We start from the raw sequence: 24010 nt of genomic DNA, 5'->3' as shown, positions 1-24010 counted from the left end.
AAAGCTCCTCGTCAATAATTGTCAAAATTCTGTAGAGGACTTAACGAGTAGAAGTGCTTGCCCTACATCCCTGAGTCAGGGTAGACAGCACCGACTCTTCAAAGTTGCCCTCTGACCTCCACACATGCCATGGTACACATGTGCTTATGCACACAAACATATCATACATGCAAATATACAATAGTAATAATAAATACACTTAAATTTTAAACAATTTGTTAAAATTCAACATTTCTCCTAATTTTACTTATAATGAAATGTTATATAAGAATAGTAACTATATAATTTTTAAAAAGTTAATGACAACAATGGCATTTATAGTTTTGTAAGTCTATTGTCTGATTTGATTTTTTTCAATATAGTATATTGGTCAATTGGAAAATTTAATTTTAATGCATAATGCACATTCTAACTATACACATTTCATTAAATAAAAGTAAAAAATATTAATTAGTATATTTTTATCACAAAAGAAAAATTTAGAAGGTGTCATACAAAAGTTTTAGCTTCCTCTTAAAAACTTGATCTTCAGTGACAATGAAGAGAATCCATTGTTTTCTTTGAAGTCACAACCATACTTTAAGAGTTATTTTTAGTTTATGTGTATGGGTATCTGAAGTGGGCATGGATCCCCTGGAACTGGAGTTACTGATGGCTGGGAGCTGCCATGTGGGTGGTGGAACCGAGCCCAGGTTCTCTCCAAGAGCAGTCAGTGCTCTCATCTGCTGAAGATATGAATAAGCATAGTCTGCCTGTCAATAATTCTTTTAAGTAAAAGTAATATTCCAAGTGTTGTTGTGTGACCAGTTTACAATATGCAAGTCAGAGGAACACTTAGATTCCATCTAACCTCAATCAGGATGAATACCATCAAGAAAACAAAGGACAAATGCTGATGAAGAAAGACACAGAGAAGGAAAAACCACTGCATACTACTGGTAGGAATGCAAACTGCACAAATACTTTTTCTTGTATTGATCACTGTAGTCTGACAGTCAAAACAGGGCTGCTAAACACAATATGAAAACAATATGCAAGGGTCACAATCCTAAGATTATTATTTTATCACTTAGTTAAGGCTTTATTAATCAAAATTTGCTTTTTTTAAAAACTGTATGTACATGAAAGCAAAGAATACGACTATCAATGTAATCTGATGTCTCCAATTTGTGCTAGGGCACTCATTTATGTTTCAATTTCCGAAGCAAATAATATATAAATTTACTCAATGACTCTTCTAGAGAATCAAAGGGGAAAGGGATACAAATCTTCCACTATAACTAGCTAAGTGTCTCCTAAAGGCCCATCCATTAGGAGGCTAGTCTCCAGTCTGCCAAGTGATTAGGTGGTGGTTGACTCTTGAGAGAAACTTAGATTGGGGTGATGCCTGTCCCTTCTTACTTCTCTGTCCTACTTCCTAGCTCCCAAGAGCTTCCCATCCCTCATCCCTTTGTGGTCCTGCCATGATTCACTGCCTAACTACAGGCCCAAAAGCCACTGATCAACCAACCATGCACTGAAACCTCTCAAATATAATCAAAATAAACCCTTTTCTTTATTGTGGGTATTTATTATGGCAACAGAAAGCTGATTAACACACTTCCTTTGAATAAGTAATATAATCAGGGATGACACTTCCTGGGGAAACTTATTTTTTGACACTAAGTAATAATCTATTATATTACTCAAATCATGTTAGTCTAGGCAATGTGACTCCAGAGCCTAGTTCTTGATCATCATGTACTATTCTGCCTCACCAGAATTCAAAGCTAAGGTCCTTCTAAGTATCTAAGACAAAAAACTAATCGATATGTAATTAAGACATGAAAATCTACTTCAGGAAACAATGTCTAAATATTAACCCACATCCTCTCTTCTGCACATATTTTAAGTTTTAAAGGACTACTTTATTCTCTGGAGAATATGAAGGCAGATTTACTGTGCAGTAGGTTAGCAATAAGCCAGTTTTAAAATAAGAGATATAGGTGAAACTAGTAATATCTGCCTATAATTATTATACTACAGGAGTAAACAGTAGTGTCAACTAAATCTCACTGACACTGGTAATAACAAACGTGATTAGGCAAAGTAATGCATTCTACAAACTTCCCTTGTGACAAATTATGTCACACAGGTACTGTTCTCACACACCTTTTCTTGCTGAAGTCTTAAAAGCAAACCGCGCTGTTTCTTCCGAAGGGGGGGCATCTTATCATCCTCTCCTTTGTCTCGTAGATGTCTGCAAGGAATATTCTTTCATTGATACAAATATTAAATTATAAGTTAAAAATCCATAACTACTGTAAAGCCTATAAACTAATTTAATATCTTCCTATATGGAAAGCAATTGTTAGAAGTACCAATTCAAGTTATACAAAGTGCTTTACTGGGTATATAATATATGCAGGGCCTGGACTCTGTCCTTTAAGGACAACAATACTTTTGAGCAACTTACACAGCACTAGAGAGAAGTGACAACCTATAATGAGTTGGATGGAGTGATCTAAGAGAAATGAAAATATTCACCAGTAAGAAAATTATTTGCAAATAATGCAAATCAAAGATTACTGCTGCTACTTAGCTTGAGAACTGTATTGGTAAAATCCCATCAGATGAGATAGGCTGGGAACACAGCTGATGGTTAGCACAAGTGTTTAGCATTCACCAAACCCTGGTTTGATTCTCCAACACCAAAAACAAACAAAACCATCTTAAGACATGAAGCATTTCTTATTTCAAAAGAAACTGAATAGTAAAAATGGTATTTATTGAAAGAACTTGCTTTTTTTGATGTTCTAGCCAGGCTAATTCAGCCTTCGTTTTCTCCTTTAAGGCCTTTTCTCGAAGACGCAGAAGTGAGGACTGGTGAGCTGCTCGCATTTCCTCCTCTTTCATATACTGTCGCACCATCTCCATAGTGAATTTAGAAAAGCTATCCTGTCCTCCTGAGAACGGCATGCTCAGCTCCTGAAGTATAGAATTTATTTCAAACTTAACACCTCCTAAATCTTTTGGTATTTAACTTCATTTAAAAACTTATACACTTATAAAAAGTTAATTACAAAAGATAGGGGTGGGGGCACATGTCTATAGTTCCAGAGCCTCAGATAGGATTACATGAGTACATGAGTTTGAGACAAGCCTGAGCAACACAGTGAGAATCTCATCTCAGAAAGAAAAGAGAAAGGTATAGAAAGAAAATAAATAAAGCAAACAAGCATTTCATAAAACTACCTACCATAAAAAAATGTCACCCAAAAAGCTGAGAGGGACTGACATTTAGCCAAAAAAAAAAAAAAAAAAAAAAAAAAAAAATCTTAATGAACAAATATTGCAAGCCATGCACTGACCCAGGGAACCAAAGCAGGGTAAAATTTTGTCCCTGTTTTCTAAAAAGCATACAAATTGGAAAGAAGAATGTCTACTTTTAGATGGATGAAATGAAAAAGCTATAAGCAATACTGGCTAAGATGCTTAAAGGTCTTATTATAGCTAATAAATCTATATTCTATTTCATTTAAAAAACTAAGCCAGATTTTATATGTATAATATAAATCTGATTGCTTGGAAAATATTTCTGTTGGTTGCCAGCTATATAACTAGTATTTATATAAAATGAATTCTCTGACTGCAACCATTTACCTCCTAAGTAAAAACACACCTTGGCAGAAGACAGTGCAGTCTTGTCTGGGGAAGCATCTTCATCAGAGTCGTCATGATGGCCTCTTTTCTTTTCCATGTTAAATCTTCGATGACTCTCAGAAGGCAGCAAAGAGCGAAATGACTTTTCTTCTATTTCATCTTCTGTCATAGATTCATCAAATTTCAGGGAGTATTCTGTTGCAATAGAAGTCGAGTCTAAAAAAGACAAACATGGTATGTACTCACTCATATGTGGATTTTAGATATAGAGTAAAGGATTACCAGCCTATAATCCACACTGCCAGAGAAGCTAGTAAACAAGGAGGACCCTAAGAGAGACATATATGGTCCCCTGGAGAATGGGAAAGGGTCATGATCCCCTGGGCAAATTGAGAGCACGGGAAGAGGGGGAGGGAGCTACGAGAATGAGAAGGGGAGAAGAGGAAGGATGAAGATGTCATGAGGGAGCAGAAAGGTTGAGTCAGGGGAATAGAAGAAAGGATATGTGATAGGTAGGGTTTTAGTTGGGGGGAGTGGTAGGGGAGGACGGGAGGGAGAAGGGAACTGGGATTGTCATGTAAAACAATTTTGTTTCTAATTCAAATAAAAAAAACCTGAAAAGAAAAAAAAGAAGCCGAGTCTAATAGAATGAAGAGAATTATCATAATTCTTTTGTGGGGGAAGAAGAGTGTGACACAGGGTCCCACACAGCCCGGTGGTAATCAACAGCTGTCTAAGTGGATGGACACTTAGTTAAGGTCCACTTGACACAAAAAAAGTCATGCATGGTACTGGAAACCTCGATAACTTCCTGGGATTAGTGAGGTCATGAACCTTGGAAAAGAATCTAATACCACCACTTTCCTAGATCAGCATGGTTCCTTACCACATTCTAAATCTTATCCTTACACCACAGTGTAAGTGTAGCTACCACCCCTTTACAGCAATTGAAATCATCACAGAAAACCACAATCAAAAGACTGTGGGAAACCCAGACCCAAAAGATACACCTACATAACAGCTCCTGCATCAATGGCTAAGACACATAGAAGAAGAGGGGGGTGGAAAGATTGTAAAGGTCAGAATACCATGAAGTCTGTAACCAAACAGTCTTTCCTAGAAATGGCTGCATGCCAAGACCAGAACAACAACAATGTTAATTGACATTAAATGTGGGATGGAAAAAAATTTCATGAGCCCTACCCCTAGACAAAGAACTCCAGACAGCTATTGATTGCAGGAAGGAGAGTTAGCCTTTCCCAGAGATGAGCCCAATTATTGTATATCCAACACAGTGATCAGTCTTGAAACCATAAACACACAAACAACAAAAGTAAAAAAGTGGTGATACACACACACACACACACACACACACACACACACACACACACACACACACACACATTTGTACATACACATAAGGAAACCTCACTTCCTAGCTGGCAGACAGCAATCACCTGGCTGTGCCCTCACACAGCCTTTGTTCTGTGAGTGTGTCTCAAGTGTCCCATCTTCTTATAAGGGGGTACCAGTCCTACTGGATTAAGAAGTCCACCTTTATGGCCTTGATAATCTTAATTACTACAAGACCAATTTCCAAACATAATCATGTAAAAATTGAAAACTTCAACATAGGAATTTTAGAGGAGACATATCCAGTCCATAACATAATTCATGTCCTCATATGTCCTTCTCCAAACATTCTTGAAATCTTAACTTATTCCAGCATTAACTCCAAGTTCAAAGCCTTATCTAAATATTATCTAAATTAAATGTGACTGAAATTCCAGGTATGAGTCTATCTTCAGCAAAAGCCTGTTGGGCTGTGACCCTATAAAACAAAACAAAACAAAAAGCTACAGACTTCCAAAATCAAATGCTGGATAAGGAAAAAGCAAAGCAAAACAAAACAAAACAAAAACCAAACAAACCAGACACTCCTATCTGAATGGGAGAAACTAAGAAGAAGTGGGTGGCAGGTATTAAGCAAGTTCAAAACCTAGTAAGGCAAATTCCACCAGATCTCAAACTCTAGGATGGTCTTTGTCTCCATCTGCTCTCTGAGAGGATCAACACGACACCTCACCTTCTACGCCGCAGCCTCCCCACCCATACACCCCCGGCCCATACTCCTATGTTAGAAGGCAGGTAGTCTCCTAAGAATGAGAAATTGTGTTCATTATCACAACCATACTGCCATTGTCTCTAACACTAGAACCACACATAGTTCACTGAGATCCAATCAAAGGAAAAAAGAAATTTGTTTATCTAGAACTCACAGCAAACTGCCCAGAAATTGACTGCTGGTAAAATACCTAGGAACCAAGGCACTACAAAGCTATAAGAGTGCCCTCTAGTGGAAGAGCAGCAAGGCCTCGTTGGCATGGGACAGGAACTGGGCACTGAAGATTCACAAACTCTCGAAAAAAACCAGATCTTCTCTTATAAAAAAGTTCTCATGAGAGGCAAGTGAAAGCTACACGGTTGGCCTTTTTAGAGACATAAACCTGGCTGGTCAGTGGTGACATGAGCATTTAATCCCAGCAGTCAGGAGGCAGAGGCATGAGGATCTGTGAGTTTACAGAGTGAGCTCCAGGACAGCCAGGGCTGCACTGAGAAGCCCTGTCTTGAAAAACAACAGGAACAAACAAAAAACCATGAACCTGGATGTCACCCACAAAAAACATGTAACAAGTATGGCAAAAGACAGCCAACTAGCTTGTAGATGAATGGCATGTGGAGAACATGCTTAAGCACCTACCATGCCAGGAAACATTTCATTCTCAAAAACAGGAGAGAGAGAGAGAGAGAGAGAGAGAGAGAGAGAGAGAGAGAGAGAGAGAGAGAGAGAGAGAGAGAGAGAGAGAGAGACAGAGAGAGAGACAGAGAGAGAGAGACAGAGAGAGAGAGACAGAGAGAGAGAGACAGAGACAGAGACAGACAGACAGAGAGAGAGACAGATGTAGGGGAAGCTGTAGCCACGCCTACTTAGGGGCTGGCTACAGGTGTGCCTGACCACGCCCAGGGCATGGTAGGCGTGGCTACAGCTTCCCCTACAGAGACAGAGAGACAGAGACAGAGACACAGAGAGAGAGAGACAGAGAGAGACAGAGAGAGAGAGAGGACATTCTTTCCCCCACAGGGTCAAAATACACCTGACTGACATTGCAAGCAGAAAAACAGAACTTAAGCATTAGTAGTTAGTTCTTCTAGCTCTATTTATGTATGAATTGTTAAATCCAAGGATGTAAAACACTTATGTAAGTGAGAATGTTTCAGCCATTCAATTTGATAACAACTATAAATAAATGTGAAAATAGTATGGACAATGCTAGCATTTGTTTTGTTTTGTTTTTTTAACTTGTCAATGTCTAATTGATGGGGTGGGGGGCACGGGTAAACCCACCTTCTAAAATAGAATAGCCTTGACACCTTGGCCTGATTTGACAGTGGCAGCCTTGCTGATCTGCTAATTGCCCCAGAAGTCCCTATTCTCCCTTTTGAAGAAGAGGCATGTTTACAGCTTGAGACACTCTACTGACTGATCCCAGAAGTCTATTCTCCTCTGTTTTATCCTGCCTACTTTAGTTTAGACTGGCATTGTTTGTGCTGGTAACCACAACTATTTTTGGTTTCTGTTATAAAGGCTGATCAAATCCTTGGCTAATCTTTATGTCCAGGCACACTATTGGTATTCTCTCCAAAATATGCTTCCTTTCTTCCTTTTCCTCCCACTGCACCTCCCCTCTTAAAATGTGGATTGGCAGGGCTGGAGACATGAATCAGTGGTCAAGAACACTTGCTTCTCTTTTACAGTACCGGTTTTGATTCTCAGCACCACATACTGGCTCACACCATCTGTAATTCCAGTTCCAGGGGACCCAAATGCCAATTTCTGGCCTCTGCTGGCACCATGTACACATGTAGTACACAGACATACATGCAGGCAAAACACATACACACACACAACTTAAAAATAAAATGTGGATAGGCTAAAAATTTTCGGAACCTTCAAGGTTGGCTCCTTTTTTCTTAATTCTTTCAATTTATTGGAAGCAGTAAAAAGAAACAACACTTTGATAGAAACCTCTTAAGTTAAATATGCAACTCTATCACTTTTAACTACTATTTTCCAGATACAAGACTGCAGAATATAGTTCCTCAATAAAGGTCTTGCCTAACATGCATAAGGCCCTCAGTTCAAATCCCAGGACCACCAAAAAAGCAAATGAGTCAATGTGTGAGTTTAGTGGAGTTTCTGCCACCTTGTCCCAAGGATCATTATTCCTCCAGTTTCTACAAATATATACAAGGAAATGTGCATATGTGTACGAGGAAATGCACATGTGTACAAGAAAAGTTACCTTTCTCATCAGGAAGAGATGGAATACTATCACTGCGTAAAGAATCATCTGCAGCAGTCTGAAGCTGTTCATCAATTGAACTCTCCATCTTGTCACCGTGAAATTTCTTCTCATTTTCCTTACAAGATGGAACTGAAGGGCTTTCCTGACGGCTGCTACCACTGCTTCTGTTTACATAGATATTATGGAAACAAACATACAAAAAGAAATTAAGAATCATAACTTAAAAGCAAACTTATTTGCCCAAAAGATTGTGCTTTATAGTTAAAGCATAAACTGAAGACAGACATACATACTGTAAATTATACTTTGGAAAGATCAAGAGAAGTTTTATTTGGAAACCTAACAGGTACCCCACTACTCTCAGGTTATCACTTCCCCTATTTCATTTCATAGTCAAATTTCTGGTTAAAAGGAGGCTTCTACTCACTATTTCCATTTTTTTCATCAAACACTGTGACTTATCACTAACTGTGGTATTAGAACTGTTCTTGATAAACTATCTAAATTTCTAATTGTCAAATTCATGAATTGCTTTTTCCTCTGTAAAAGCACCAGGCAGTACTGATCTTTTCTTTTTTAGACAAGGTCTCATGTAGCCCATGCTGGCCTTAAACTAGTGACCTTCAATTGCTGGTCTACATGACTACATCCCATGAATTGGACTATCACCACAAACCTCCACATTTAGTTTTATGTGGTGCTAGGAACTGAGAGTCCAGAGTCTTGTACATATTAGGCAAACTTTACCGGTCATCTTCAGCTCCTTGTACCTTCTTCAAAAGCTCTACTTCCTTTAAAATAAATAAATAAGTAGGCAGGCAGGCAGACAGACAGAGTGAAAATATCAGCATTTGGATACTCTGAATGAAACATACTTAAGGACTTTATATTATTCCTGCTACATGTTTGAAAGCCTAAAATTACATAAAAAGTAAGTATTATATAAAACCTCTCTTTTCTTATATTATATGATTCTATCCTTAATACTTTTCTTTCTACCTTCAGAGCTAAGTTTTCCTGTATTTTTTTCACCTGCAAATCCTGTCATTACCTATGGTGAATCTGGGAGATCCAAGTGCATATGGTCCCCCACCTGTAAACCAAAAGACTGTAACTAGTCTTCATAAGGATGTGAGAAAATTTACACTCCTGGTGAGAAAGAACTGAGGCTTTGGGAAACAGTTTGGCAATACTTGAAATGTTTCAGTCTTTCAAAAACAAAACAAAAACATGTATCACATAGTCCAGTAATCCCTAAATATATACTCTTATTTTTGGTTGTGAACGTAGCCTTTAACAGCTGAGCCATTTCTCCAGTACCCTAAATATATACTCATGAAACATGAAAGCGTACATCCAGATAAAAACTTGAACATTAATGTTCACAGCAGAATTATTCATGATACCTCCAATCAGAAACAACCCAAAAGGTTATAAACTGACAAAATGTAATATATGAATGCACTAAAGCATAATTTGATGATATAAATATAGTAGTAGTGATATACGCTGTAACATAGATGAGCCCTAGAAACATGTGAAGTAAAAATAGTCACAGGAAACCTAGATGGCCTGAGGAAACTTTCAAACATTGAATAGCTGAATTGGGTGCAAACTTTAAAAATCGCCCTAGTTATCATATGGCTGAATAAGAACCCTACTATCCACTGTAGTAACCCAACAGTCGAAATGAAGTTCCAGTGGTGGTAACTCTCAGTAAAGTTTAAAAACGAAACACGTGGCTTCAGATGTAATAAGTAATCAATATCTGTCATGCTTATCACACATAACTCTTCAAGTTTTTGGTTCCTTTTCTTAGTTAATGCATTATTGCACTTGATGGTGCAGTTATTGTACCACTAGAAATTCTAGAAAGGAGCCTGTAAAATCTACACAGAGGACTGACCAATAACTGAGAAATATAGGCATTAATATTGTGCCAGTATAAATGGCAAACTATTCAATATTAATCATAGTATTAGTATATATGCTAACATCAACAGATAGGAATAAAGGTGTTCATGGTAACACATGCTTGTAACCCCAATTATAGCTACTCAAGAGTAACATAGTAAGATCACAATCTCAAAGGAAAAGGAAGAGAGGAGGAGGGAAAAAGAGAAAAAGATAAGGAGGAAGAAAACAGAAAACAGTGGGGGAAGGAGAAGATAAATAAGGAAAGAAAAAAGGATGTCAGTGGAAATGTACAAATAAAGGCTCAAATCCATAATGTGTTACTACCTATGTGTATGTACAACTGTGTGTCTAAGTGTATGCAGAAGTGTTTTCTGCATGTGTAGACACTCAGGCAAGGAGAACATAGGGTATGATGTGAGTGCTGGGATCTAAACTCCAGTCATGATGACTTTGCAGCAAGTCCTCTTAACCACTGAGTGGTCTCTCTGGCCCCTAGTTGAACTCATATCTCCAGGGGTCTCAGTTCCCTTCTTTAGTCTAATCATATTATTGTCTGATTTGAAAAATCATTATGTTGCATGTAGAAGGAACAACCTACACAATGTTTATATTACTATACTCTCAAGGAATAGTAGCTGCATTATTACATGGACAGATATTTTATAGATTAGCTAATCAAAAAGGGAGGCTGGCACTTTGAAAGCTAGACATCACTCAGTTTATGGAAACAAAATTAAGAAGGAAAAAGCAATGTCTAAATCATTATTTATCAGAGTTCACCAAAGTGTACTGATACAAACTTTCTTCACCTTCGATCTTGACTCCTGTACCTTGAAGACTCAGAATAACTATCATACGAAGGGGAATACTTCTGATGCTTTGAATCCAGAGCTCCTTCCTTACTCTGAGAGAGTGAAACAGACAGACTTATCCTAAAAACAAAACACAGCAAGACCTGATTAAACATTAGGTCTCCAGTAGAATAAAGATTTTAAATGCTATTTAACAGTATAAGAGATAAAACACTGAATGCATAAAATTATAAAATAAGTGCTAGAAAGTATTTTAGAATTCACACCTAGAAAAGAATGCATAAGATATAAAGAATGCTTCCTCTATTCACTGCTAGTTTCTGTGAATTAAAGACAGCCAAAATATTTAAGAAAAACCCCACAAAGCAAGCTGGGCGGTTGTGGCACACACCTTTTGTTCCAGCACTCAAGAAACAGGGGTAGAAGGATCTCTGAGTTCAAGGCCAGCGTGGGCTCTTACAGAATGAGTTCCAGGACAGCCAGTGCTACACAGAGAAAGCCTGTCTCAAAAAAAAAAAAAGAAAAAAGAAAAAAGAAAAAAAAAGAAAGAAAGAAAGAAAGAAAGAAAGAAAGAAAAGAAAGAAAGGAGGAAAAGAAAAGAACAAAGAACCCACAAAGCTTGGAGTAATGGATCACAATTGTAGTCTCAGCACTTGGGAGGACAAAAACCAGAGGACAGCCACAAGATCAAGGCAGCATGGGTTGCAAAGTAAATTCTAGGCCAGGCTGATTTCCATTGCAAGACCCTGAATAAAAAAATTTTTAAAACTTCCCCAGAAGAAAAACCACATACACCCACAATATAACTAGGCATGATGACACACACCTTTATTTAGTCCCAGCACTTGGGAAGCAGGTCTCTTTGAGTCTGAAGCCAGCCCAGTCTACATAGTAAGTTCCAGGCTAGCCAGGACTACAAAGTAAGATCCCATCTTAAAAACTTTTTAAATGACTATTCATTATTTCTAAAGTCCAAAATTCTAACATCTTCAAGGTCCTACCCTGACTCAATGGCAGTCTTTCACCCTGCCACACATTCAAAGAACCTATCTATGTTAAAGTAAAATAAGAAAGCAAGGAGTCCAAACCCCTAAAACTGGTTTCAAGCCAATCTCATAACCTCTATGTTTTTCTCAATGAGGTATTAGTAAATTCATTACATACCTCTGTCAAAGTTAAATTATAGCCTAACCTCTGTATATCTTACATGGCTTACCCCTTTCAAGTAGGCTTACAAGACACCACATCACCCATTATAGAAGAAATAATACACTTTTATGACCACATTTTAATAATTGGTTTCCTTATTATCTCTTTAGTACTTTAAGTTATTACACTCATATTTACTACCAAATTAACCTACTCTAGCACAACAGATGCCCAAGAAGTCGAAACAATCTGAACAATTTTACCTGAACAATTCTATCTTAATCCTCATTGTCCTACCCTCCCTTCTTATCCTTTATATAACAAATAAAATTAACAACTCCATCCTAACAGTAAAAACTATAGTATACCAATGACACTGAAGCTACAAATATACAGATCACAAAGAACTATGTTTTGATTCATACATTATCCCAACAACTGACCTTAAATCTCCTACCATTTTCCTCCATCACACTGGCCTTTTCTGTTTTCATTTCCCCTTAAATATGTTGTATTCCCTTTTCCTTCAAGGCTTTTAATCTGCCCATTTCCCTCCTTATATCACTCATTCCTCATCCACTATATCCCAAGCCTTTAACACCACCTTCTCTGACCTCCTGCCCTCCCTGCTATTTAAATCCCAGTGTTTTGCACCTCTGAGATGAGTGTTTCTTTTATAACACTTACCTACGTTTGTAAAGTGTTCAATCACTTAACTGAATATTTACCAAATATTTCTCTTCCCACTGGACCATATGCACATAACTGTATTCTCAATACCCTAAATTGTGCAAAGGATATAAAATATACCTCATCACATATTTTTGAATGGCTGAATACTTACCTATCTGTTTCAGTTTTGGTCCTCAGTTGTTTCATGAAGTCTGGAAGATGCTGCCGCTGGTGGTCATACAGTGCTGTTAGGGGGACTCCAGAAGCACCAATGGCATCTGAGATATGTGTTCGAGTTAGTTCTGCCATCTGAATGTGAACACACAAAACAGCACAAGTAGACTTTAGAAGGCAGTATCAGAGGAGACCTAAAAAGGAGCACAATGCCCCGGAAAAATCACTGAACTGGGGCCAGCAAGATGTCTTCGTCTAATGGCTGCCAAGTTTGAGGACCTGAGTTTGATCTCCAAGATCCACATGGTGGCAAGAGAGAAGCAACTCCTTCAAATTGTCCTCTGACCTTGACACTTGAACTAACCTGCCTCTTCCAAGTAAATAAACAAACAAATAAATAAGTGTAAGTTTTAAAAAGATCACTGAATTGAAATCAAATAATTCTACTTCTGATAAACTACCATAACAGGTTCATCTTAGGAAGTCATAACAGGTTCATCTTAGGAAAGCAAATTGAAGGGCTGGGAAGGAGTTAGTTAGGCAGAGCTGCTCTTACAGAGGAACTGGTTCAGTTTTCAGCACACGCATGGAGGCTCTTAACCATCTGTACCTCTAGTTCCAGGGGGTCAGACGCTCTCTACTGGCCCCCACAGCACCAGACATGCACATGGTAAAGTAACATGTGTAGACACTCACATATAGACATAAGTAAAAATAAATCTTGGAAAAAACAAAAACAACTAAGTTCCATAATTTCTAAGGTTTTATCCATTATAACAATTTATTAATCATATAGGATACACCTTAAAATCATATAATAAACAACAGTAAACCAAACATTAAATCTTCCCTTGAGAATAAACCTAGTTCTTGCTTCCTTTCTAAATATTTTGTAACATAAAGTACATTTGCCTATCTCTTTATGCCCTTATTGTAACCATTACACTTAGTATTTATTTGGTAATTTTTTAATTACAGCTTTAAACTATTTCTTCATCTGATGACTTAAAAAATATTTTAAAAAATCTTTTGTTAATGTTTTCTCCTAAGTTAAAATTTTCTTAAGAGGGGCTGGAGAGGTGGTATAGTGTTTAAGAGTACATACTGATCTTGTAGGGGACCCAAGTTCGATTCCCAGCACCTACTTTGTGGTTCATAACCATTTGTAAACCAGCTCCTGGGGATCCAATAAACTCTTCTGACTCTGCAGGGAACCCACACACACACACACAGACATGCATATATACATAATCACAATTTTTTATGTGTGTGAGGGGTGGTTTTTCAAGACAGGGTTTCTCTGTGTAGCCCTGGCTGTCCTGGCACTCCCTCTGTAGACCAGCCTGGCCTCAAACTCACAGAGACCCACCTGCCCCTGCCTACAAGTACTGGGATGAAAGGTGTGCACCACCATGGCCAGCACATAGTTTTTGTTTTTAATTCTATGTGTCTTTTACATCATGTAGCTTGATTCCATTCATGTCCCCATCCCTTTGTATCTGTCCTCCAACCCTGCATCTCCCCAAATAAAACAAAATTTAAGAGAAAAAAATAAAAAGGGGGAAAATTTAAAAATTTTGTCATGGAAGCTATCGTGTGACACAGTGAGTCAGTAAACCCTTTTGTCCATTTATCTTTACTTGCAAGTGTTTACTGCAAAGAGTCATCAGTCTAGTTTGAGGCCTTTGGTTTCTACTACACTATAGATGCTGGGCCCTCCCCCTAAGACTCTTCCTGGGTATCCTGCTGTTGTCTGGTGTTGTAGAGATCCTGCAGCTTTGGGTTTGAGAGTCAGGTCCCTTCACTTGCTCCAGCAGGTCATAGATGGGGTGGATGTTGGGGCAGGCCAAGTCATAACCCTGGATCTGGGCCTAGGCAGGTGTACAGCTGGTCTGCCAGATAAGAAATGGGGACAGCTCTCCCAGGTTTATAGCTTCAGGGCTGACTCACCCACACCTCCAGCCCCAGGTTATTGATGAGTGGGTGGGTGAGGGCAACTCTTCCCCACCCAAGCTGCCACAAGACAGATGAGAAATGAGGGCAGCTCTCCCATGCTCACAACTTCAGGGCTGGCTCAGCCACACCTCTGCTAACAGGGTTGGCTCTATTGTGCTGCCCTGAAGGTACAGAGCCTGCTTTTCCCACGAGTGTTGCAGCTTTGGGGGGGATGGGGGGGTGGTGATGGACAGGGACAGCTCTCCCACACTTGTTACCTCAGGGTCAACTCTCCTCAATGCCTTAGGCATTGATGAGTGGGGACAGGAGAAGGGCAACTCTCCTCAGCTCATGCCACCATGTGGCCGATGAGGGGTGGGGCTAGGTCTCCCATGCTCAAACTGGCAGGGTTGGCTCACATCCAGCACATAGATTTTTAAAAAGTAAAAATCTTTTAAAATTTTTGCTTAAGAAAGGAGACAGAGTTTATATTTAGTTAATGTCACAGAACACTACATAGATTCATAGAGTCATAGTTTTTTTGTTTGTTTGTTTTTTCTGAGACAGGGCTTCTCTCTGAGGCCCTGACTGTTGTGGAACTCACCCTGTAGAACAGGCTGGCCTTGAACTCAAAGATCCACCTGCCTCTGCTTCCTGAGTGTTGGGATTAAAAGTGTGTACCATCATCACTGACACAGATTTTTTTTTAATGGCAGTCATTTCACAAGTAGTTCTAATTTTCATAATTTCTAAAAATCAAACTCTATCCATAGGTTATAATATCCTTTTTATAGAGAAAGAAATAAAATTATTTCTGGTTTTACTATTGGTACAGCAAAAGAAAAGACATTGAAGGGTAAGAGAGATGGCTCAGTGGTTAACAGCACTGGCTACTTGCTCTTCCAGAGGGCCCTGATTCAATTCCCAACACTCACATAGTAGCTCACAACTGTCTCTAACTCCAGTTTCATGGAATTTAATGCTCTTTTTTGGCCTCCATGTTCACTATGTGGTGTACAAACATACATGCAGGCAAAAAACCCACACATATAAAATATTTTTAAAAGATGATGACTAATCTCACTATGGGTAAAAACAAAAATATGTAAGCCAAGAGAGTAGCTTACACCTCTTATTCTGGCACATGGGATATAAATGGAAGGAGAGTCAGGAGTTCAAGGTCATCCTTGGCTACATAGCATTCTTTAGACCAGCCTAGACTTCATGAGGTCCTGCCTTTATAAAAAAATAAAACAAAACAAAAAACCCAACAGACCCATAGTCATGAAGGAATGGAATGATAGGAATATCCTATTTCTCACAGTGAATATATATATATATATATATATATATATATATATGTTTGTGTGTGTGTGTGTTTGTGTGTAACTCAATATATTATTTGTAAATTATGTATCAATAGAGTTGATACTTTCATAAAAAAAAAAGTACCAGAAAATAGAAATTTAGAGTTCTCTATCTTTGTTTGCCCCTCTGACAATCATATGTACACTTTATCGAGGTATGTAATAATTTTATTCTAATGGGGCCTCACTAAAAGTCACTAAGTTAAAGTATACATCTCTTAACTGTTAGACACCCATTACTGGCAAGACCTAAGTTACTCAGAATGACTTAGAAGAAGAAAGAAGGCTCACCTCACAGATCTGCCGAGCTGCATCTGTGGTGAGGCGAGCTGCCTCTGTTTGCTGAGCTGCTATTTTACAAGTTGCTTCCTGAAGGACTTCAGTAACTTCTCTTTGTGATTTAACCACCTGCTGTAATGATTCCGAATGGGCCTATAAATAAAATGGTGAAAAGCTTAGATTTTAGTTTTCCTTTTGTGTAACTTAGTTTTAACTTATAACCTGGATTTCACAGCTGATGGGTCTTTGCATGACTGGTTACTATGCACCTTGGTTGCCACTTCTCTAAATTAGGACTTAGTCTTGACTGCTTATATCAAAGGGTTGCTACATGACTCTAATGTCATGAAATTATGACATATAAAGTACGAAAATATTATTTAAAACCTTTTTTTTTTAAATCCTATATGCTTCAGGAGTTCTACAATGAAGTTTCTAAATATAAAATTTTAGGTTTAAAAAAATCAGTACCTGCCACAAAAATAAATTACCTGAGCTGTTTTGTTCCGGGTTTCTTCTAACTGTCTCTGGCATTCCAGAGCGTCTTGTTCAGCTTTTAGCTTCAATAAGGCCAAGTCTCTTTCATGGCGTTGCTGTTGTGCCTTTAAATTAAAGTGATCAAATATTAACTCTGCAGCATTAAATTGTTTTGATATAGTGGCTACAGTTAATTAATACATTCCTTTGTTCCCTATCTTCCCTCCTTTCGTTTTAATTCAAAGAGGTCCTTTTTGAATCAAGATGGCCTTGAACTACCAGGAAATCTGCCTCAGCCTACTTCATAGCTAGGACTGCAAAAGTAAACCACCACATTAGACTCACAATATAAATGATTTATAGCAAACAATTAGAGCCTAAAGGAAAGGTAGTAAACTCAAAAGTCATCAGATGCTTTTACCAACAGGATTTAGTGGCTATCTACCATGTGTCGCTATAGAAATATAGAAATTTTCCAAGATGTGCAAGATTAAGTAAGAATGAATACCAAAAGCTTGTTAGAAAGCAAAATCTATAGGATCTAACTCTTTGAAGGATTTCTTTTGACTTTGTCTCTGAAGGAGCAATTTTATTTAAAATGTTGCCTCACTGACAGTCTCCTTTTTACCAAGAAGCCTTCTGGCTCCATCATTCCATATAATGTTAGCTCTAAGTACATATATGTTCTATCTTTTCTATAAGTGGTTAGCCTGTAGGAAACTACAGGCTGTACATGAAGTTATAAAATGCCATGAACAGAACTGGGATTTCCAAAATTATAACCTAGCCTGGAAGTAGTACAAAAACCAAAACCCTGTGTGTGTGTGTGTGTGTGTGTGTGTGTGTGTGTGTGTGTGTGTGTGTGTGTGTCTGTGTCTGTGTGTGTCTGTGTCTGTGTGTGTGTGTCTGTGTGTGTGAGTATGTGTGTGTGTGTATAACTATTTCATATTTTAAAGGGAGTTCAGGATTCCTGCCCACCTTGACTAAGCAACAATAGTTTTATCCAGTGACTGAGTAGAAAATCCCTAACTTTTTTCAAACGTGTCCTTGTGAAGCAGAAAGGATCTCAGAAATGGTTTGATTGGTTGGCGATTCAAATAAAGCATCAAAAAAAAAATCAAACAAAATCATACAAGATCATACAAGTAAAGGGGCTTGCTGCCAAGCCTGGCAACCTGAGTTCATCCCTAAGACTAACGTGGTAGAAATGACTTCCACAAGTTGTCCTTTGACCTCCTCAGGCTATTCTCACACAATAAACAAATGAATCTTAAATAAATAATAATAACAAAACACAACAACAACAACAAAAATCACTACCAACAACAACAACAAAAAACCCAATGCAGACAAACTGAGTCATTTCTATTAGGAAATAAAAAAGATGACTGTTTAATTTTCAGTCATTAAAATAGAACATAAAACATGAAAGACAAAGTACATGAAAAAGAATAGTCATGTTAACGTTCTCCTACCAAATACCCTATTTCCAAATCTTTTGGTTGGTTTGGTTTGGGCTTTGAGGAAAGGTCTGGTTATATAGCCCCAGTTGACCTCAAGCTCCTGATCCTCCTCATTCAGCTTCCCAAAATGCTATGATTGCAAGCATGCCCAACACATCAGGCTTCAGGCTTCTTTTTAGTAATCCAGGTGGAAAGGTTTTTTTTGGGGGAGGTGGGAGGTGGGGATCTTTATAGGTCTTGTATAGACTATTTTTTATTCTAACTTGAAAGTTTGAAATTTTTCTTTCCTTTTGTTTTTTTTGGGTTTTTTTTGTTTGTTTGGTTTTTTTGTTTTTTTTTGTTTGTTTGTTTGTTTTTTGAGACAGAGTTTTTCTTTGTAACCCTGGCTGTCCTGGAATTCACTCTGTGGACCAAGCTGGCCATGAATTCAGAGATCTGCCTGTCTTTGCCTCCTGAGCCCTGGGATTACGCCACCCACCAGACTCTTCCTTTCTTCCTTTCTTCATTTCTTCCTTCCTTCCTTCCTTCCTTCCTTCCTTCCTTCCTTCCTTCCTTCCTTTCTTTCTTTTTCTCTTTCTTTCTTCCATTTCTTTTTTCTTTTTTGAGACAGGGTTTCTCTATATGTACTGTTAGCTGTGCTGGAACTTGCTATATAGAATAGGCTGGCCTTGAATTCACGGAGATACTCTTGCCTCTGCCTCACAAGTGGTGGATTAAAGATATTCACCATCATGTCTGCCCTGAAAATTTATTTTCTTCAAACAAGCAAAACTCATTAAGAGTTATTTCTGAACACAAAGAAAAGAAGAAACGACTGGAAAAAAATTAAGAAAAATTTCAACTAGTACCTTTATAATCTGAGCCAGAGATACACTCTCCTGCTGAGCGAGTGAAATGCCTCTAACTCTTTCCATGTCTGACAACTGACGCACTGACTCCTCAATAGCACTCAGGTAACTGAGTTCTGCAGCCATGCGATGCTGAAGGCCAGCAGGAGAAAAACGCTTAGACCCTGGGGGGACAGAAGAATTATTAAATCAAAAGGTTCACATAAATGGCAACACAAGTTCTCATTTTATAAACATGTAATGAATCTACCATTCCCTTGAACTAAAGACAGTGACTTATTAATATATTGTATTTTAACAGTTACTTCTTTTCTTATTTTATGGGTATGTATATATGCAAACATACATATTACATGTCTACAAGCAGATGGAATATATTATTTTGGGGACAAGTTTTGACTAATGCTGGCAACATGGGAAAAAGTGAACATTGTTGAATGTCTTACTTAAGCTTTTTAATACTTAATTCTCTACACAATTTTTGTTTAATACTTTAAAGAGTAACTATGGACAGAGGTTCTGTCCCACCTGGTCCCATAGCTATTCAGCCCCAAATAAACACAGAGGCTTCTATTAATTATAAACTGATGGCCTAGGCTTCTTATTGGCTAGCTCTCTTTAATTATTAGCCATAACTATTAATCTATGTACTTCTACATGGCCTTATCTTACTGGAGAATGTCCGGCATCCTATCTTCCCGGTACCTACATGGCATCTCTCTGGTGGCTCCTCTCTGCCTTCCTCGTCCCAGAATTCTTCTAGTCTGGTAGCCCTGCCTATACTCCCTGCCTGACTACTGGCCAATCAGCATTTATTCATCAACCAATAAGAGAAACATATATTCACAGCATACAGGACATCCCCCACCAAGTAATCACATAAACTTGAAGTAATATTTCCTTATCACTTAGTTGGAAAAAAAGGAATTTTCAGGGGAAAAAAGTAAATAGTATATTTTTTAAATTCGTTGTTGTGCTTGGTATTTTCTTCTTCTCTATTGAAATGTGGTTTCAGGTAACTCAGGCTGCCCTTCTAGTTCACTAGGTGGCCTAGGATAACCTTGAACTTCGGCTTCTACCATCTAAGTATTGAGATTAGAGGTAAACACCACCACTTGATTTATGTGGTGTCAGGGTATGAACTCAGAGTTGAATGCAGGCTAGGCCATCATTGTACTACCTGAGCTACACCTCAAGCCTTCACTTTTAAACTTTTGCCTGCATGAGTTTACTTGCCTGGTGTTGAAGCCATCTCTATTTTGTTCACATCGGTGAAAGCTGCAGTGGGATTAAATCCAGTTGTAGCTGGAGGAACTATGGCTGAGGACTTTGACCTTTCTAAAGAAGTCCCCGGAAGGTCAAACTGTAACAATTTCTGTGAACTTGGAGATAGGGGAGAAGTTGGAGTCTTCTGAGATCTTCCCTTGTCTGATGAGCCACTGGAAGGTTTTTTGTATAAAGACATTAGGAAAACTACTCCAAGAAGCAGCCAAGCAATAAGAATAACAAACATTTTTTTCCTTAGCCAACATTATTTAGCTTTACTAATACTAGTTATGATGTAGGCATTCACTCAACATAGTCACTGCTCTGACTGGATGTGTATAAATACTTCTCTGGTTACTAAATACAGTGTTGAGCAAGATAGGTAAAACCCACCCTAAATAAAATTGTAAAGTAGGTTACTGTCTAAACTAGTGCTTAACAAGTCATATATATCACAGTTTATTCATTGCATTATGAAGTAAAATCTAAGATAGCCATTACACACCAATAAAAATATAACTATATGTAAAAACATTAGAAACAAATATTAAAACATGTCTCAAATAAAAATATCATTGTGTGTTTAAAATTTTTTAGCATCATCATTTCCTGTTAAATCAAAGATCACAAAAAAATTATTTTCATGTTATCATCTCCAAATACTTAATATATGTTTACCTATACATACCCTTTTTGTTTGTTTGGTTGGTTGGTTTTGGTTTTTCAAGACAGGGTTTCTCTATATAACAGTCCTAGTTGTCCTGGAACTAGCTCTGTAGACCAGGCTGCTCTTGAACTCACAGAGATCTACCTGCCTCTACTACCCAAGTGCTGGGATTAAAGGCATGCACCACCACTGCCCAGCTCCTAATTTTTAATACTATAACACTTTCTGAGTTTTTTCTTAAGTAACCTCACATAACTGGTTGTAACAACTCTTAAGGCATTTAATTCAACACAAAAAAACATATCATTCGTGTTAGTTTGTATTGAATGTTTGTTGAATAAATTAAAAGACACTCTATAAGGTATTTAGCACAATTAGCATATTTCTAATAATCTAAAATAAGTGAAAAAATGTGATGAATTTCAAAGTCAAAAATTATGCCTGGCTTAAGTATTTAAATAAAGGTAGTTTTGAGAAGTATTTACTGGCTTTCCAAGGTCTTCCTGAGGACTTAGAGAGTATAACAGTAGTGCCTCTCCATACACAAGAGGGATATATTCCAAAACCTCCAATGGATACCTGAAGCCTTAGGCAGTACCAAAGCCTGATACATACACACACACACACACACACACACACACACACACACACACACACACACACACACCTTTTCTGTGTATTAAAAAGTATTTATTTTGTGTGTGTGTGTGTGTGTGTGTGTGTGTGTGTGTGTGTGTGTGTGTGTGTGTGTGTGTGTGTGTGTGTGTGTGCCTGAGTGTATATCACTGCCTGATCTATGCAGGAGCCCCAGGAGGTCAGAAGAGGGCATTAGATTCCCTAGAACTGGAGTTACAGGTAGTTGAGAGCTATAATGTGGATGCTGGGAACCAAACCCAGATCCTCTGGAGAACAGTAAGTGCTTTTATCCACTGAGCCATCTCTCAACTATCTAATCCAACTTTGCCACCTTAACTTGGCACAAACTGTGGCTGCAAGCTTTCCAGTGTGAGATGTTGCAGTAAAACTACTGTGACTTTCTTTTACTGTCCTCTCAGTCTCAGGGATAAAAGATTTATTCACTGAAGATCTTCAGCATAAATCTTTTCCTTTCCTTTTTATGTCAAATATTTACCTTTCACTTAAATAAAGCACTTTATAAAGTCTCTTTAGCATATACAAATTAGCCCCATTACTACCCTTCAGATTGGAATCCATCAATAAGCAAAATAAGGTTTATTTGAACTCAAACATAAAAACACTGGACAAAGAGATGAGTCACATGGAAGATGGGCCTGAATGGTATGCAATTATTCAGAACAGTATTACTTTAAAGAAAGACGTCACTTATTTCTACAACCTTCCATGTAATATTTTACAACAACATTTGACCATAATTGAACCATGGAAAGCAAAACACTGTATAGGAGACTACAGTCAAATTTATTTTCAGTGCCTAAAAGGAATTTTCATTTTAAATCTATAATGCCAAACAAAAGAAGGACTCTATAACTCACTGTAGTTTTTAAAAGATGAATTATATTTGCTTTGCAGAAAAGATTCCCTTAGACTACCATTTCAAAAAGATAAGTTTTCAGTGTTCCTAAGTAAGTTAAAAAATTTTAATTTATTTCTTTAATTCCTCCTTAACCAGGCTCAAATAACTTTATCCACTGTGAATCTATACAGATGAAGAGCAGATACAGACTACAGTATGGACTATTTATTAAGCTTGGATTTCATATTCTAGAAATGTTTAACTTTATAGATTTTTATCAAATTAAATTATCAGAGCATCTCTTACAGAAGGATAAGCTTTTATGAATCCTGAATCCAGTGACAAAGCAATTTAATTTTTTAAAGATTTATTTATTTATTTGTATACAGTGTTCTGTCTGCATGTATTCCAGAAGAGAGCACCAGATCTCATTGCAGATGGTTTTGAGCCACCATGTGGTTGCTGGGAATTGAACTCAGGATCTCTAGAATAGCAACCAGTGCTCTTAACCTCTGAGCCATCTGTCCAGCTCCCATTAAAGATGGTGTTGATGATATAACATGAAAACATTAAAAATGCTCATCTATATGTAACAGAAAAAGCAAGTTAAGGAAACATTACTTCAAGTTTATGTGATTATTTGATGGGGGATGTCATGTATGCTGTGAATATTATTTTAACTGGGCAAAGAGGTGTTACATTTGTTTATGCTGTGTAATATTACTTTAACTGTGTAAAACTATGTTATATGTTGTTTTTGCTGTTGCCTTTGTTAACGATATAAAGATGTATTACATTTATTTATGCTATATTTGTTTAATTATGTAAAGATGTGTTGCATTTGTTTCACCTTGCCTGCCTAAGGCACTTGATTGGTCTAACAAAAAGCTGAATGGCCAATTGCTAGGCTGGCAAGGGACAGGTAGGGCTGGCGGACAGAGAGAATAAGGAGGAGGTAAAATCTAGACAAAAAAAGAAGAGAGGGAAGAAGGGGGAGAGAATGAGGAAGAAAAAGAGGGACATGCCGGGGTCAGAAGCTAGGCAGCCACCAGCCAGACACAAGAAGCAGTGAAAATAAGATACACAGAAGGAAAGAAAGGTAAAAAGCCCCAAGGCAAAACATAGATAAAGAGAAACAGATTAAAATAAGAGCTAATATAAGGCCAAGAATTCCTAACTAAATAAAAAGTCTCAGTGTCTTGATTTGGGAGCTGGTTGGTAGCCAGAAAGAAAAGCACTGGTACACACTTATGTATAGGTGGAAGCAGAACTTGTGAGAATCAGCTGTCCGCCTGTACCATGAAAGACCTGATGATTGAACTCAGATCCTTAGGCTTGGCAGCAAGGTCTTTGACCTGGTGAGCCAGCTCATAAGCCCTAAACTTGATTTGTTTTTGTTTTTCAAGACAGGGTTTCTCTGTGTAGCTCTGGCTGTCCTGGAACTCACTATGTATACCAGGCTAGCCTTAAATTCACAGAG

The 24010-nt window shown here is 37.8% G+C and overlaps 1 protein-coding gene across 1 annotated transcript in view; it reads right to left on the bottom strand.

Moving 5' to 3' along the window:
- Cep350 (centrosomal protein 350) overlaps window positions 1–24010 on the bottom strand; it is a 135879-nt gene that overhangs the window by 50942 nt on the left and 60927 nt on the right. Inside the window, exons 16-25 of the mRNA XM_027417338.2 lie at window positions 20339–20541; window positions 19103–19266; window positions 16806–16916; window positions 16327–16467; window positions 12732–12868; window positions 10736–10858; window positions 8007–8173; window positions 3662–3858; window positions 2783–2967; window positions 2152–2239 (exon numbers count right to left, since the gene is read on the bottom strand). Of these exons, the coding sequence (XP_027273139.1) occupies window positions 2152–2239; window positions 2783–2967; window positions 3662–3858; window positions 8007–8173; window positions 10736–10858; window positions 12732–12868; window positions 16327–16467; window positions 16806–16916; window positions 19103–19266; window positions 20339–20541 (1516 nt within the window). The remainder of the gene's footprint in view (window positions 1–2151; window positions 2240–2782; window positions 2968–3661; window positions 3859–8006; window positions 8174–10735; window positions 10859–12731; window positions 12869–16326; window positions 16468–16805; window positions 16917–19102; window positions 19267–20338; window positions 20542–24010) is intronic.

This window comes from Cricetulus griseus, chromosome 5 (genome assembly GCF_003668045.3).
Source record: "Cricetulus griseus strain 17A/GY chromosome 5, alternate assembly CriGri-PICRH-1.0, whole genome shotgun sequence".
Taxonomy (NCBI): Eukaryota; Metazoa; Chordata; class Mammalia; order Rodentia; family Cricetidae; genus Cricetulus; species Cricetulus griseus.
Note: the sequence above shows the minus strand (reverse complement) of the source record. Positions and strands in the feature narration are given on the sequence as shown.